The sequence below is a fragment of the Phasianus colchicus genome, chromosome Z (genome assembly GCF_987193195.1).
Source record: "Phasianus colchicus chromosome Z, bPhaCol1.hap1.1, whole genome shotgun sequence".
NCBI lineage: Eukaryota > Metazoa > Chordata > Aves > Galliformes > Phasianidae > Phasianus > Phasianus colchicus.
The window spans coordinates 1591123-1605520 of record NC_143476.1 but is presented as its reverse complement, the minus strand read 5'-3'; the positions used below and the strand labels follow the sequence as shown (position 1 = coordinate 1605520).

The following is a 14398-nucleotide window of genomic DNA, read 5'->3' as shown; positions in this document are numbered from 1 at the left end:
AAGGCAGGAGCCTGAACTTCAGGAGAGCCAGCTGCAGGCTGTTCCAGGAATTCTTGGACGAGATCCTCTGGACAACTGTTTGTAGGGGCAAAGGGATGGAAAAGAGCTGGTCACTTTCTCAGAAAAAAACTTGCTCAGGTTGCAGGCTGAGCTGCAGGAGAGGAAGGGGAGGAGGTGCCAGCATGGCTCTGCACGATGCTCTGCCACACTGGGCAGCTTGATCATGGCTCAGCAGTGGGATCAGACGAGGAGAAGGGGAGAAGGAAATCAAGGATGGGAGGGAACCATCAGACACAGTCAATAAGTGTCTGTGAAGTCTTGCAAACCAGAGATTCCCAGGTTGTTTCTGCTTTTGCAGCATTTGTGTGGTGCAGGGTGAGCAAAAGGTTCTGCTGCTTGATTCTTCTGCAGGAGCCGCCTAAAAGGGAAATGGCCACTGAGCTGCAGACCAAGCAGTACTGCCTGACGTTGGCCAGAGGGAGCTTCTCCTGCCGCAGTGTGCTGATGACAGGTCTGGAGATGATCTGCAGGGCCAGTTCGTAGGTGGGAGCCAGGAAAGGACATGATGGGAGGAGGGAGGTGTTAAGGAACATCCAAGGCATCAAAATGCATCAGAAAGCCCTGAAAAGCATCACAAAGCCACAGCCAGGAAGCTTGGGAGTATCATGAGCAGCATCCAGGATGCGAGAGATTATTTGCTACCATGCCAAATGGTAGCAGAGCTCCCCCTGCAGACATCCCAAAGCCAGACAAAACAGGAACAAACCCGGAGCTGTGCTGCACGCACCCCACAGCCACAGCATTGCAAGCTGAGGTGCCTTGCTGTGTGCTGCATTCATCGCAGTCCGTGTGAATGAAGACTCTGGAGGCAGTCAAGGCGTTGATTGAGCACGAGTGTGCTTTTTATTATTGTATAAAAGACAGGAGGGTGTGAGAGGTCGATGGTGAAGATGGGACTCATCCTGTCTTGTCATGGAGAGAGTGGCTCAGAGCTCTCAGTGCTGCTGTCCGGTGCCTGGGACTGGAGGCCTGATTGAAAGTCCCCCTGCAAGAGGCTCTGCTCCTCCTCACTGACGCTGACCTGCTCCTGCATGGAGGTGCTGCTGTCAGGGCACTCACACTGCTCTTGGGATGGGTTGCACTGCAGAGACACTGGGTGACAGACCACACTTGTGACTGTGGTGTCTTGCAGGCCCAGGTCAGCAACTTCAGCAGAGCCAGGTGTAATGAGGGCATGGACTTCGATGAGCTCCTTCTCTCCATTAATGTTGTCAGATGGAAGGCTGCTGTTGGAACTGCAGCAATTTGTGCTTCCTAAGAGCTCTCCACTGATGGAAGCACAGAGAGCATCCTCGCTACTTGCCCTGGATCTTATGGCTTGGCAAAGGCTCGATTCACCTAGAAAGGATACACAGGGGTTAGTGTCAAACTTAATTACGACAGTGGTTCTTGATCAGGGGTGAACTGAAAATGCTAGGCAGGGGCTGGAACGCCAGAAGGAGATACAAGTGCAGAGCAAGCTTGAATTCTATGCTCCTGAAAAGCAGGGATTTGGAAGCTGCATTTGCACCCTTACCTGCCAGGACTACCACTGCTGTTTCAGAGGGCTGCCTGGCATTGCGCTGCAGTTGGCGTTTGCTGCCAGAGGATGGCTTTCTGAGCCTGAAGCAGCAACACCAACTGCTAGCTGGCGATTCCTCAGTCTTGCTGGGTGGATTTTGCCTGGAGAGAGAAAACAGCCAATGCTGTGAGTCGTGCGTGGTGCAGGGTGAGGGAAGAGCATCACTGAGCTCTTGGCAGCAGTTTCTTGTTCCTGGGACTGCCTGGTTTCTGCAGAAACACAACTTAGAAACTCGCTCTGTTTGCAACAGTTGAGGATGGCTCCGTTCTACAGCTCAGCCCTGAAGTCTTGCTGGCTGAATTCCCCTCACATCTGTCAAGCAAGATGCAGAGCATGTGAGCAAAGGCTCCACAGCTGTACAGCACAGCATCTGAGGGAGTGCTTTGATTTAGCTGGCAGGTGTAACTGCTTTCTGAGGAACCGTGCAGCCATAAAGGAAGCTCAAAAGCATCTCTGACTCTTACATTAGCACCTCATCAGCCTCATCTCACTGCCATGTTCAATTTCTAGTGCCAGCAAGTCTGACCAACTGCTCTGCTTAGAGGAGAACTGGAATTGTTTTCAGGCAGTGGCCCTGACATCTGGAAAACCCCACCAGTAGCATAACTTAGTTTCAGCAAGTTTTGGCACTAGAAATCATGGAAAGAAAAACACAAAAACCCACCCAAACAATGATGCTAGGTGCTGGAAAAGAAAGTCCTCTTTACCTTTCAGATGGAAAGTCAATGACGGTGTGGAATTTGCCCTGTCCAGCTGCAGGGCTTTCTTCCACTTCATTGTCCCGGCTGCTCTCTGTCACAACAGGAGAGCTGCTGTGGCCTCGCCTCTGTGCCTGTGCCTCCTCCAGGCTGAGCAGCTTTGTGGCAGCAGAAGAGACCCCCACAGACTTGGGCCCTGGGAGAGAATTGTGCCCTGTCAAGGAAAACCACAGGTAAGAGCGAGGATCAGAAAGCAGCAGCACAGCCACCACAGTTCTGGGGGAGGTGCTGTATTTTTCTCAGGCTTGCTTATCCGAGCCACTGGAAGAAGAGGAGCTCAAAATAACCATGTGGGCAGAGGTGTGTTTATGGCAAAGGACACGGTCATCATTAAGAGCAGCTTACTGTATCAAAATAGGCAAGGAAAAAAACAAGGAAATGGGGGCAGGGAACTGAGAAAGCTTCGCTGCCACACTTGCATCAAGCTTTTCCTGCGTGCAAACCATAATAATGACGGTTTCCTCCTTGTGAAATTTGGGCTTGGACATTCTCAGCATCCAGCAACAGGATGCCATACCCTAATGGAAGCCCAGAGGTCTGCTGTCCCCTTGATGGTAAAAGAGTATCTCAAACATCCTGGAGAAGGCCTGCATTTGGTCAAGGTGTCAGGTCAAGATCAAGCTAATGGAGGAAGACACTCACCTGCTGCATCTGCAATGTCTGCTCCGGATTTGGAGCAGAAGAGGACGTCGGTGTGGTTGATGATGAATTCCACCACATCCGACTGCGTCTGCAGCTCCATGCAGGCAGCTCTTCCGCTGGCGCAGGCAGACTCGTTCTGCTGTGATCTGTAGAAAAGGCAGATTTTAGAAGTCATTTCTCCAAGACCGTTTCCCCGAGTCTGAATTGTTGCAGCCAAAAGCTGTCAGCTGAGGCTCTGGAGACTTCCGCAGTGGGCAATCAGTGATGCCACTGCAGAAATTCCCCTGGATGATCAAGGACACGTCAGTCCAATCTCAACAAGACTGCAGAAATTGTCACCTAGACATTGTGCCCGTGGGGTTGGAGAACAGCTCAGGCTCCTGCTCTTCTGTCAGCCACAGATTTTACAGGAGAAGAGCACATTTGATGGAGAAAAAGAGAGGACTGCTTTTCTTAACTGGAGAACAGAGGAAGTGTTGAAACCGAAGCAGAAGTTTACCTTAAGAGGTTTGGAGCCCACACAATGGCTAGGTTCTTGGCATGCATGTTTGTGGTGGTGGAGCTCCCAGCCAGACATGCCAAGTGTCTCATCAGGAACTCCAGTGTCCTGGAAAACAAGAGAGGCAAATGTTCAGCACCAACGAGCATGCCGTGCTGCAATTCAGAAAGACAAAGGCTGGAACCGCATCGTTGCCCTCTGCAATGCAGCAGGGCTGAGCTCAGCAGGCTGAGGGCAGCACTGACCTGTAGTGAGGAGCGGGCAGCTGCTGGATGACGTCCTGCATTCTGAGCAGCCGCTCCTCCTCTGTAGCGGCACCAACAGCATCCTGGAGTAGTGCAGAAAGGGAGCGAGACACCAATCAGGCTAGTACACCACTGCGAGTAAACCTCGTGGGGCTGACAGCAAAAGGGCCTCCGAGCTGGGGCACTGCTGCAGCCATCTGCCAAGAGGCCCAGGAAGAGGGAAATGAAAGACGTGGCCTTGTGCTTACCGAGAACTTGCCGTACAGCTGGTGGGTGAGCAGAGGGTTCGGGAGCTCCCTGAAGTACATCTTGCAGAGGGAGCTCACGCTGTGAATGTCACGGACGGTGAGCTCAGGAATCTGCTCCGACTCAAATTCCTGCCTGGAGAGAGGGACGCAAACCCGGTTGAGCGAGAGGAAGGCAAGCCCAAAGCCACACCAGATGCACTCAGGCTGTGTCAGTCGCAGCACTCTTACCGCAGTCTCTGGATGTTGGACGCGACGCCGGACAGGCGGTATATCCCCTGCACCACGCCGTGCTGCTCAATGAACTCAGCGCAGCTCTGGAGGACCTGGGGGACTGAAGAACACGTGCCAGCCGTCAGTGGAGCTCCTGATTCAAGTCCTGCTGCAGGCTGTGCTTCACATCCCATCCATTAAACCCAGCCAGGCTTGGCTGAAGCAAATACAGATGTGCTTGTCTCTTAGGAGTATCCGCCTCACTTTATCCTTCAGCCATCAACTCCCATTACACGTGCCTCCACTGCTATCAGCCTACCCCCTGCTAGATATGAGCTCCCTTTCATCTTATTTAGATGCCAGCAGAGGAAGATCTCAGGAATGGGCAGCTCCTTACCATCACGACCGGAGTGGAGAAGATGCTCTCCCAGGTCACCGCCAAACACCCTTTCCTTCTCCACCTCCCGCTCGGTCGGTTTCTTTGGGCGGGCCTTCACCAAGGAACGAAGGAAGGTGAGGATCTTGCTGCGTTTCTTGGGCACTGCACAACAAAAGGAAGAAACCAGTTCATTTCAGGTTTGGCTCCGTTGGACGAGGCCGAGCACAGCACATTCTACAGAGCACGTCAGAACGGGAAGAACATTACCAACCAGTACATACAAAAAGGGATTTTCCCCATGCCTGGAGGAGCCCAAGGCCACGTTGGATGGGGCCCTGGGCAGCCTGGTCTAATCTGACATTAAATGTGGGGGCTGGGAGACCATCCTGAGGCAGGAGGGTTGGAGCATGATGATCCCTGAGGTCCCTTCCATCCCAAGCCATTCTATGAAGATTCTATAGTTTTGCCAAGTCCAATCATAAACACAGGAGGATTGGGCCAAATCTCTGCCCCATGGTGTGCATGAAGAATCATCAACCCAGAGGACAATGTGGGATGGATAAAGGAGGTACTAAACATGGAACATACCCCCAAAAAGACTTCATTTTGCTTTCCCACACCATCAAATGTAACATCCATACCTGGCTTTGGCACAGAATTGATGAGTGCCTCAGGAATGTTCTTATTAATGAGTTCCACACACTCCCCTGGGAAAAATCCAACCTGTAACAAGAAGAGAAGCCAACTATTGCATGCAGCACTTCTCAGATCTGAACTGTTAAACCAAAAGGCACGTAACATTTCCCTCAGAACGTGCTTGCCTGACGTTCCATAAGACTATCCAGCAGAAAATGGCCATAGTTCACAGCATAAAGGTAATAATTTTTCAACATTTGCAGCCAAAGGCAAGGTCCTCTGACACCGACACAAGGAAACTGTTTATGTCCACTGGGCATCCTGTGCAGGCAGAGCAGCTCTAAGCTGAGATTCCTGCCTTTACTGAAGTTGCACTCTCCAGTCTGAAGCTTGTGCCTACCTGGAAGCCGAGCTTGCCTCTCCACCAGGGGGTCAGCTCCTTTGGTGGCATGTCGATGACACAGATGATGTCTCCCACCTGCAAGAGATTGCAACGTCAATCCCAGCTTCAGCACGGCTGGGAGGAAAGCACAGCTCAAATGACTGCATTCTTCTGCACTGCCAAACATCGCCGAGCATGAGAGCACTTGCACCAGTGCAGCTCTGAAGGCATTTGCCATTGTAAAATTGAGCAACAAGGAACGCCTTGAACTGCTTACCTCAAAGGAGAGTTCATCCGCTGCCTGGGCAACGTATCTCTTAATAGCATGGGCAGCAGCAATAGCTGGAACATTCACAGGTGCCACCTCATGGTCCAGCAGGGGCTTCCCCTTGTTCTCAGCCTGAAACAGAGAGCACAGGCCACGGTGAGGAGCTGGGAACCAACAAGGAGGATTTCAAGGTGAGGAGCACATCTGCAGAGAAAGCTGCAGGAAATGCACTCGGTCCTTATCATGGGCACTTCAGAAGGAACTGCAAGTCTAATAACGGCTGTTTCTCTCCCTGGTGTGCAGCAGGCACACGCCAGGCAATGCAAAGATGCATCTCTCCCCACCCAGACTAATCAGCAATGGCACTGATGCAGACAGGTGGCCTTGTCCATTTTGCCCCCTCCTTTCCTGCGCTCTTTGTGCAGGAAGGCTGACTGTTTCAGATGCTAGGAGACCGTGAAGAGGGAAACCAAAGCTACGGCTGCAGTTACAAGGTGCAAACAGTTCCATTGCAAGCACCAAGCAGCTCTCTTGAGCAGTCCAACCAACAGCGAGGCCAAACAGAGCAGAGAATGATTGTTGTTTCTGCAGCCATTTCAAGGGAAAAGTCAGTAGAGGACAAACACAACAGCCGAGATGGCTCTCGTACTTTTATAAACTTGCCACACTTGCACTACTGTCTTGCCACAGAGGAGCTCCCTTGGAAAGCAGGAGAGCACATCTGCGGCTCACTCTGCTGGCTGCAGTCAGGGAACAAAGACCAATCAGAGCTTCATACTCTACCTCTGTCCATGCCAGGTCAGGCCCACAGCTGATCTCGCTGCACGCCACAGCCATCAGCGTAGGTGTGACAAGCTGGAACTGAAAAGAAACACACTTTTATTTTCTCTGTTCACATCTCTGCTGTGCTCCCTACAGCTGTCGGGCACACTCACACAGCCCAAGCACGCCTGCTGGTGTCCCTGGTGATGCTGTGCAGCTCTGCACAAGCTGGGGCTGGGACTCTTTGCCTAAGGGATTGCTTTCCATAAAACCAGCTGGTCACAGCACCACAGACAGCATCCTTCTGAGGGCTGAGCTGCAGAGCACGTGGAGAAAACCCACACGTGACCAGCGTCCCATCAAAGCTGGATGAGGCTGTGTTACCAAACACGGGGCGTCACGGGCTGCTAAAGCATGTGGGGGGACAAAGCATGGCAGGTACCTGGCAAGAGATCAGAACGAGGGAGAGAAATCTCACGAATCCGCAGCCGTTCCTTGTCACTTTGCTCTGATCTTCCACGAGCAAAAGCTGCAGCAGGGAAGCAGGCAGAGGGTGGAGAGAGGAGAGAGAAAGAGCAGGTCAGTTTGCTTCCACGGTTTAGCAAAGACTACGACGGAAAATCCAAAATCTGCCCTCCCTCAACTTAAAAACTTAAGTTTTCAACTTAAAACCATTTCCCCTTGTCCTGCTGTTATCTACCCTTTCAAAGAGTTGATTCCCCTCCTCTTTTTAGGCTCCCTTTAGGTACTGAAGGCTGCCATGAGGTCACCCCACAGCCTTCATTTCTCCAGGCTGAACAAGCCCAGCTCCCTCAGCCTGTCTTTGCAGGGGAGGTGCTCCTGTCCCCTGATCATCTCTGTGGCTCGCCTCTGGACCCTCTCCAACAGCTCCCTGTCTTTCTGGACACTGTACTGCAGCTGGGGCCTCACAAGAGCAGAGCAGGGGGGGACGATCACCTCCCTGTCCCTCATGGCCACCCCTCTGCTGATGGAGATAATGTGATCCTATGAGCTCCGCCAGCCAGCAGTTCTCAGCACTCACTGTCCCCCCGTCTCTCCCACACTGTCTCAGCTTACCTACAAGGTGCTGCACAGGACGGTGTGAAGACAAAGGGACGCAGTCGGTGCACAAGTGCAACAAGCGAGCTGCTCAGTCAGAGCTCCAGCGCTCCAATGAAGGGACGCAGCACGCACTGCTCCTCCCCTCATTCTAGCCCTTATGACATCACTGAGGGCCACCAGGCTGCTCCACCACGACGCACAGGGTGGGGAGGCAAGACCAGTCACAAGGGCAGAAGATTTCAACAGCCCAGCCCAACGTTCTGGAATCAGGGGCTGCTTGGAATTCTACCCCAGCCAAATCCTGGAGAAGCTGGCACGGGGTCGTCATGACCAAAGCGCAGGACCTGGCGCTTGCTCTTGTTGAGCCTCGCACAACTGGCCTCAGTGCATCCCTCTGGAGGGCCTTCCTGCCCTCAGCCAGATGGACGCTTCCTCCCAGCAGCGTACCTTGCAGTGCTGGGCCCATGTCAAATCCACACTAGAGTGGCTTTTGTTACATTCAAGGGCATGTTGCAGCACCCATCTATTTCACCTGGAAGGAAATAAAGCAGGAGATGGGAGAAACACAGAACTACTGCCAGACTGCTTTATCCCTTTCTTAGCCCAACTTCCCTTGCCTCATCCCCTACCCCAACTCCTGGATGATGCCCACGGGCTGATAGTTGGATCTCAAGTCCATAGGACTCCTTTCACAGGGCTCCATCAAAAAGGCTGTCACACTTGTTCCGTACACTCACACTGACCCAGCAGTGGTATCACAGTCACTTAACACACACACAACAACCAAACCCCGAGCATGCACATCCCTTCCTGCGTGACTGCAGCCCACAGCTCCCCTTCACACCTCCGTGGATCTCTGGTGTTTTACACGGATGCAGCCTCGCTGCAGCTCCGTGGCTGTCACACAAGGCCTGCAGGACCTCTTTCTCTGCAAAACCCGTCTGCAGGCATGGGTTCACGAGGTTCACCTCCTGCCCTCCTGAGCAAAAACAAGCACTAAGAACAAGAGCAAAGCACACTGGACTCGACCTGGCTGGATCCCCAACCCTCAGTCCTGTCAGTCGTACCCTGGTGTGGAGACTCATCCCCAAAGCCTGGGTGGACATCAGCACAGGCATCCTTCTTCAAACGCCCCATCCAAGCAGCAAGGGATCAAAGCGTTGGCACAGCTGAAACAGAAATGCTGTGTGAGTTTCCTGTTAGCACTGAGCAGGAACAAATCTACCGCTGAGCAGCAGGATGTGAGACAAGCAGCAGCAGACACCCAACCTGCAGAACCAGCTCGTTTGGGGTCGGTCCAGATGTTTGTCTGCTCCCTTCCCTGGCCCAGGCCAAGCTTGTGAGCTGCTCCTCCTTGGTGCAGGGGGAAATGGTGCAGATGTCATGTGGTGGCTATGCACAGCATGCCTTTTACTTGCTTTCCCTCTCTCCATCTTCCATTAGCAAACAGCATCTCCAGCCTCCAGAGATCACTGAGTCCAACCCCTGCACAACAGTGAAAAAAAAGATATGATAAGGGGTACTTAAAGCACAGCATCTGTAATCAGATCAGACTCCTGCACTGTGAAGACTTCCATGAGTATTCCTGCACAGTGCATCACTTAGTCTCTCTTTAGCCTTGTGTTCATGGTTTTCCTGTAAGAGCTTGTCTAAACACTGCCTATAATCGTGGTTATGCTAGAATAACCTCTTGGTGCAGCAGGATGTCTGGAGCCCAAGTGCAGAGTCTCAGTGTTGCAAAGCCTTGAAGAGGTGCACCGTATGTGCTGGGGCTGATGACACAGACACTGGAGCAAGGCCAGTGTGATGTTAGAAACTTGACCAGCAGCTGATCTGTTGTCAGCCATTTCTGGACACAAACGGGATCTGGTCGACTTAGGACATGACCTTTGGGCTGGAGAGCAACTCCCCGAGGAATCACACAGCCACTGCAGACCGTTGGCAAGAACCCCATACCAAAACAGCTCATCTGCAATCAGTTTTTAATCTGTGCAACAGTGATTGGAACAGGCGCACGCTCTCTGGAATTGCAGGAATGTTCACAAGTGGAATGTACATCACCTGTGTGCTCCAGCTCTTCTGTGTGCATGCTAGGTGCAGTGATCCCCCTGCACCCAGGGCTGCAATAAAGTCCTGTGGGCTTTCTAACCTGCCAACCAGCAGCCCAGGCTGCCCAGAGCCACATCCAGACTGGCCTTGGATGCCTGCAGGGATGGGGCATCCACAGCCTCCCTGGGCAACCTGTTCCAGTGCCTCACCACCCTCTGGCTGAAAAACTTCCTCTTCACATCCAACCTAAACCTCAACACCCCCCGTCTCAGTCTAAAGCCACTCCCCACTTGTCCCATCACTGTCCACCCTCCAAAACAAAACACCTCGGCTGCTCAACACTGAAAGAGCAAAATAACCCACAGCTCTTACTTCCACTGTATGCATTTAATTCCAAATTAAGGTCACAGGTTAATTACTCATGTGATCCTTCCTGACAGAAGAACTACTCGTAGTGATGTGTAGGAGTAAGGAACAGTTTGAAAAGTTCATGGACATATTAGAACTTGCAGCATTTATCTTAATAGATCCCTACATTGCAAAGCATTTTGTAAAACACACGTTACAAGTACTGTGCACTGGATTACACTATATCAAACTCTAAGTAACAATACAGGTTGCTTTTAAATCTACACTTGCATGTTTTCTTCAAACTCCTTGATAAAATTCCTTACTACCTTCAGTTTTATAGCCAAAGCAGTGTTTGAGCTGGTAATGTACTCTTGAACAGCACTGCTGCCTTTAGCATTTGTATGTTTAGATCTGAAAAGAGAATTTGGTCATTATTTCATGATGAGAGAATCTTATATGACAAAACAGAATTACAAAAATCTGACAATACTGTAAAATGCCAGTGTAAGAATATGGCTCTGATTTTTTTTTTTCATTTTTTTTCTTCTTTTTTTCTTTTTCTTTTTCTTTTTCTTTTTTTTTTTTTCTCTATTATTTCCTTTTTTTTTTCTTTTTTTTTTTTTTTAAATGGTGAGTGTACCATTAATTCAAGACAAGAATTTTGTTTGTAAGTCGATCTCTATAACTGCTCTTGGCATCATTCTGTAGGATGACCTAGATACATGGAATTTGGCACTGGCTCCCCAGGGCAGTGGTTTGGCACTGAGCTGACAAAGGCCAAAGAGCATTTGCACAATGCTCTCAGACACAGGGCTTGACCCATAGGAGGTCCGGTGTGGAACCAGGAGGTGGAATACATGATCCTCGAGGTCCCTTCCAAATACAGATATTCCATGATCCTCTAATACTTATATTCCCAAGTCCTGTACACAGTGCTCAGGTGCTTAACTGAGAGGTTCCATGAAACAGTGAGGTATCTATGTCCCTTTACCACTCAGTTATTCAATTTGCCACATGGATCTTTCATCCAGTCACATTAGAAAACACTCAAAGTATTTCCTTCAGTCTTCCATTCTGATAGAGCTTTCTGGAGCAAATAAAGAGTTGCAACTCAGAATGTCCACACCTCCCTTCCTGCACCCTGCATACTTTTTTCATTGTACTGTGATTACGTACCATTCTATTGTCACCCTCATTCTGTCATTATCTAGGCAGTTTACTGCCATTAAATTTTCCAGCAACAGATGCCCACAAGTACAGCCAGCCTGGAAATATTTTGATTATTTATCTTTGTCCTGATGTCCTTGTAGGAGGTGGGACATTTCTCCATCTCAGCAGCAGAGGGCAGGAGGGGTCCAAGGTGAGGGCACGCTCTCCTCTATTTTTCTGGCACTCAAAGACAAAGGGAACAAGAAAACCAGATGTGTTTCCCTGCCCATGGCAAACACCAGCCTTTCCATCCTTACAGTCCTTCCTGCCATCAGCACAGACATTTTGCTTTCTTGTGCCACTTCATCCCTTTAGCATCTGGCATTCTAACAAAAAAGTACTTACAAAGAATTTTAATATTTTCATATTAAATGTCAGAATTAGAACCATTATGTTTACCAAATATTTAAAACGTTCAACCCAGTGAGAAGTGAATTGATGTTGCATTTAGCATTCAGATAAGAACTTGTAAAGGAAGTAAAAAGTGCTGCTTTCATAAACTATAGTCTCATTGTCAAGCCTTGCGCTGTCTCAGCAGATTATTACAGAATGTTCATTCAAGCAGGAATTAAGAGATGCGTCTGAATTGATAAGAACAACGAATAATTAAGAAAGCTTGACTGCAGTCTGCTTGAGGATTCCAGTCTGAAGTGTGTTCCACCTGATGACAACTGGGAATGTCTTTCTCTCACCATTAGAACCATTGCACCTCTGACTAAACACATAGCTAATCACCACTGAAAACTAACTACATGTTGATTAACATTCAGAGAGATTGTGCAGGTGTCCTTTTAGGAACTGGCCATCAGTATGCTAAGAGGGATGGATGTGGGGACATGAGGATAACGTGCCCTCTGCCTTTTAAGACAGCCCCAGCAGAGCAGGTCAGCAGGCTGGAGAGCTGCGTGGGTCACCAGGGCTCAGAGACTTCACTCGGCCATCTGAAAGTTGAGGGACTTCAGCCCAAGCTGCCCTTTTCCATGCAGGCAAGGAGGCCAAGAGAAGGTGGATCGGCACGGTTCTGGTGCAGACAGGGGCTGCAGTGTGAGCAGGCCTACACAGACAAGGCTGTGCCCACACAGAGTGACAGCAGCTTTCGCTGTGAGCAGATTCCCAGGGGGCCTGAGCCATGGCAGTTCTTGATGGCAGCATGTTCCAATCAGCCCTGGAAGTCTTCTCTGGACGTCTGTCGCATTCTGGAATCCACACTGAGGACGCAGTCGCTGTGTCAGAGCAGCTGGCAGAGTCACGGGGAACCGTGACGTAGTTGGCCCAGGGAGCAACAACAAGGCCTGCACTGCTCAGCCAGCCCAGGCCAAAGGGGAGCACGAGAGAGAGCAGAGGAGAGAGGGGGGAAAGAGGGCCAGGAAGGAAAGGCCTGTGCCTGAATGGACGTGTAGCAGCAGCTGCTGACAGCAAACTCGGTGATGGCAGGGGCACAGCAGAGCAGTGCAATGCTGGCAGCTTCCTGTGTCTTTCACACAGGCACTGCAGACATGGCCAGCACTGGGAGATCAGCAGAACTGCTGCACACCTCTGCCAGCCCAGGCCAGAGGAGTGCAGAACAGTGAGCTGCTGCTGAGGGGAGAGAGGATGGCCTGAGAGCTGACCTGAGAGGCAGGGCTGGCTGTGTGACAGCAGCCTCTGTGTCCTCCTCCTGTGTCTGTGAGGGCCAGAGGGCCAGAAGAGAACATGCCCAGACAACGAAGCCCTGCTGTCCTCTGCTGCTCAGCTGGAGAGATGTTCCGCCTTCCTGAAGGACGCTGATCCAAAGGGAAGGAATCAAAGGAAGTCCAGGCTGGCTGTCCTTGTGGGCATCAGCTGCTGGCAGCTGCCTCTGTGCTGCCATGGGCAGGGCACAGCACACACAGTGTTTGCAGTTCCCTGTGTGACACTGGCCCTGGTGACCTGACAGCCATAGGGAGACAAGAGAAAGAGCTGCCTCCCTCTGCCAGATGAGGCAAAGGTGAGAATCCCAGAATCACAGCATGGCCCGGGTTGGAAAGGAGCTCAAGGTTCATGAATCTCCAACCCTTGGCTCTCCAAGGGTGCACAGGGGGCTTTGTTCTCCCTGTGGTGCAGCTTCAGTGCCAACTCACAGCTGAGCTGGTTGGCACACTGTGACAGCCTGCCGCTCTGAAGCTCTTGGGGCAGTGCTCAGTTCTTTCTGAAGTACTCTGGAAAATGCTGCTTCTCCTTCACCAAGTCTGTTTCCAGACAGACGTCTTTTTCTCCTCTGTACACACAAACAGTATCTTGTAACTCCCTGGCACAGTGCTCAGAAGTGATACTTCTGGAAGCACGTCAGAGAAAAGTGGCCTTGTCCCAGTGGACTTTCAGAGCAGATGAGAACAAGTCTTGGTTGACGGCTTTCTTCTGCTTCTGGAACTGCACAGGCAGGTTGTGTGTTGTCATACTTTATGCCAGAGTGCCAAACTGAAGCAGTTTCTGCAACCTCTTTTTTTCATACTTGTCACTCTTTGCTGAGACCTTAACTTAGTCATTTTTAATGCGCTCTCATCTAAACTACTGTGTCCTCCAGTGTCAGTGTTGTATGAATCAGGACTGTGGGATTTCATCAGTGAAAGGATTCTGCTCTAATGACTGTCATTCTAAAGCTGATATTGTTTCTACCGCATCAGGCTTGCAGGAAGCATCTTTGATCAACAGAGAAATCAGAAAAATTGCTTTTCCCATTGCAGTTTCCTTTTAACTAGTGATGAAAGCTGTCAGTTTATTTTTGGCACCAGAAATCCTGGGATGCAACCAGGTTAGATAAGAAGTGACACTGAGTCAACAGTAAGGGAACACAGATGAGATAGCATCACACAGCTCTGGAAAAGATGTTCCAGCTCTGTGTCTACCTACACCTTCAGGAGATGAAAAGTACTGGCTTACTGAGGTGTCCTGGGTTGCAGGCTCTGTTAATCTCCATTTCTGGAAGAGCTGCTTGCAATAAATACCTTGTAAGGTGAATGAGCTTGATAGAAGTAGGGTGTGAAAGAGATGGATTTGCTGTTTCCCTGAAGGTGCAGGAGTATTGCTGTGCCTACAGTCAGTAAACAAGGCAGAAATCA

The 14398-nt window shown here is 50.6% G+C and overlaps 2 protein-coding genes across 3 annotated transcripts; both read right to left on the bottom strand.

The window, feature by feature from the left end:
* Nucleotides 1-1528: 1528 nt before the first annotated feature.
* On the bottom strand, nt 1529-3568 carry LOC149912178 (rho GTPase-activating protein 32-like). Its single transcript, XM_090130918.1, has 5 exons — nt 3521-3568; nt 3022-3167; nt 2329-2515; nt 1577-1722; nt 1529-1536 (listed from the first exon to the last, which is right to left on the bottom strand). Exons 1-5 carry the CDS (start codon nt 3565-3567, stop codon nt 1529-1531), a joined length of 534 nt encoding a protein of 177 aa, XP_089987044.1. The 5' UTR covers nt 3568.
* Nucleotides 3569-3734: 166 nt separating this feature from the next.
* On the bottom strand, nt 3735-7804 carry LOC149912177 (rho GTPase-activating protein 32-like). 2 transcript variants are annotated; one of them, XM_090131817.1, is made up of 10 exons: nt 7728-7804; nt 7093-7179; nt 6672-6749; nt 5898-6020; nt 5639-5716; nt 5244-5325; nt 4621-4764; nt 4242-4344; nt 4014-4146; nt 3735-3848 (listed from the first exon to the last, which is right to left on the bottom strand). In XM_090131817.1, the coding sequence occupies exons 3-10, from the start codon at nt 6723-6725 to the stop codon at nt 3741-3743; spliced, it is 825 nt and encodes a 274-aa protein (XP_089987943.1). In that variant the 5' UTR covers nt 6726-6749; nt 7093-7179; nt 7728-7804; the 3' UTR covers nt 3735-3740. The 2 variants fall into 2 exon arrangements, with proteins under 2 accessions (XP_089987943.1, XP_089987944.1); XM_090131818.1 differs by lacking the exon at nt 7728-7804 and having other exon boundaries at nt 7093-7704.
* Nucleotides 7805-14398: the final 6594 nt, after the last annotated feature.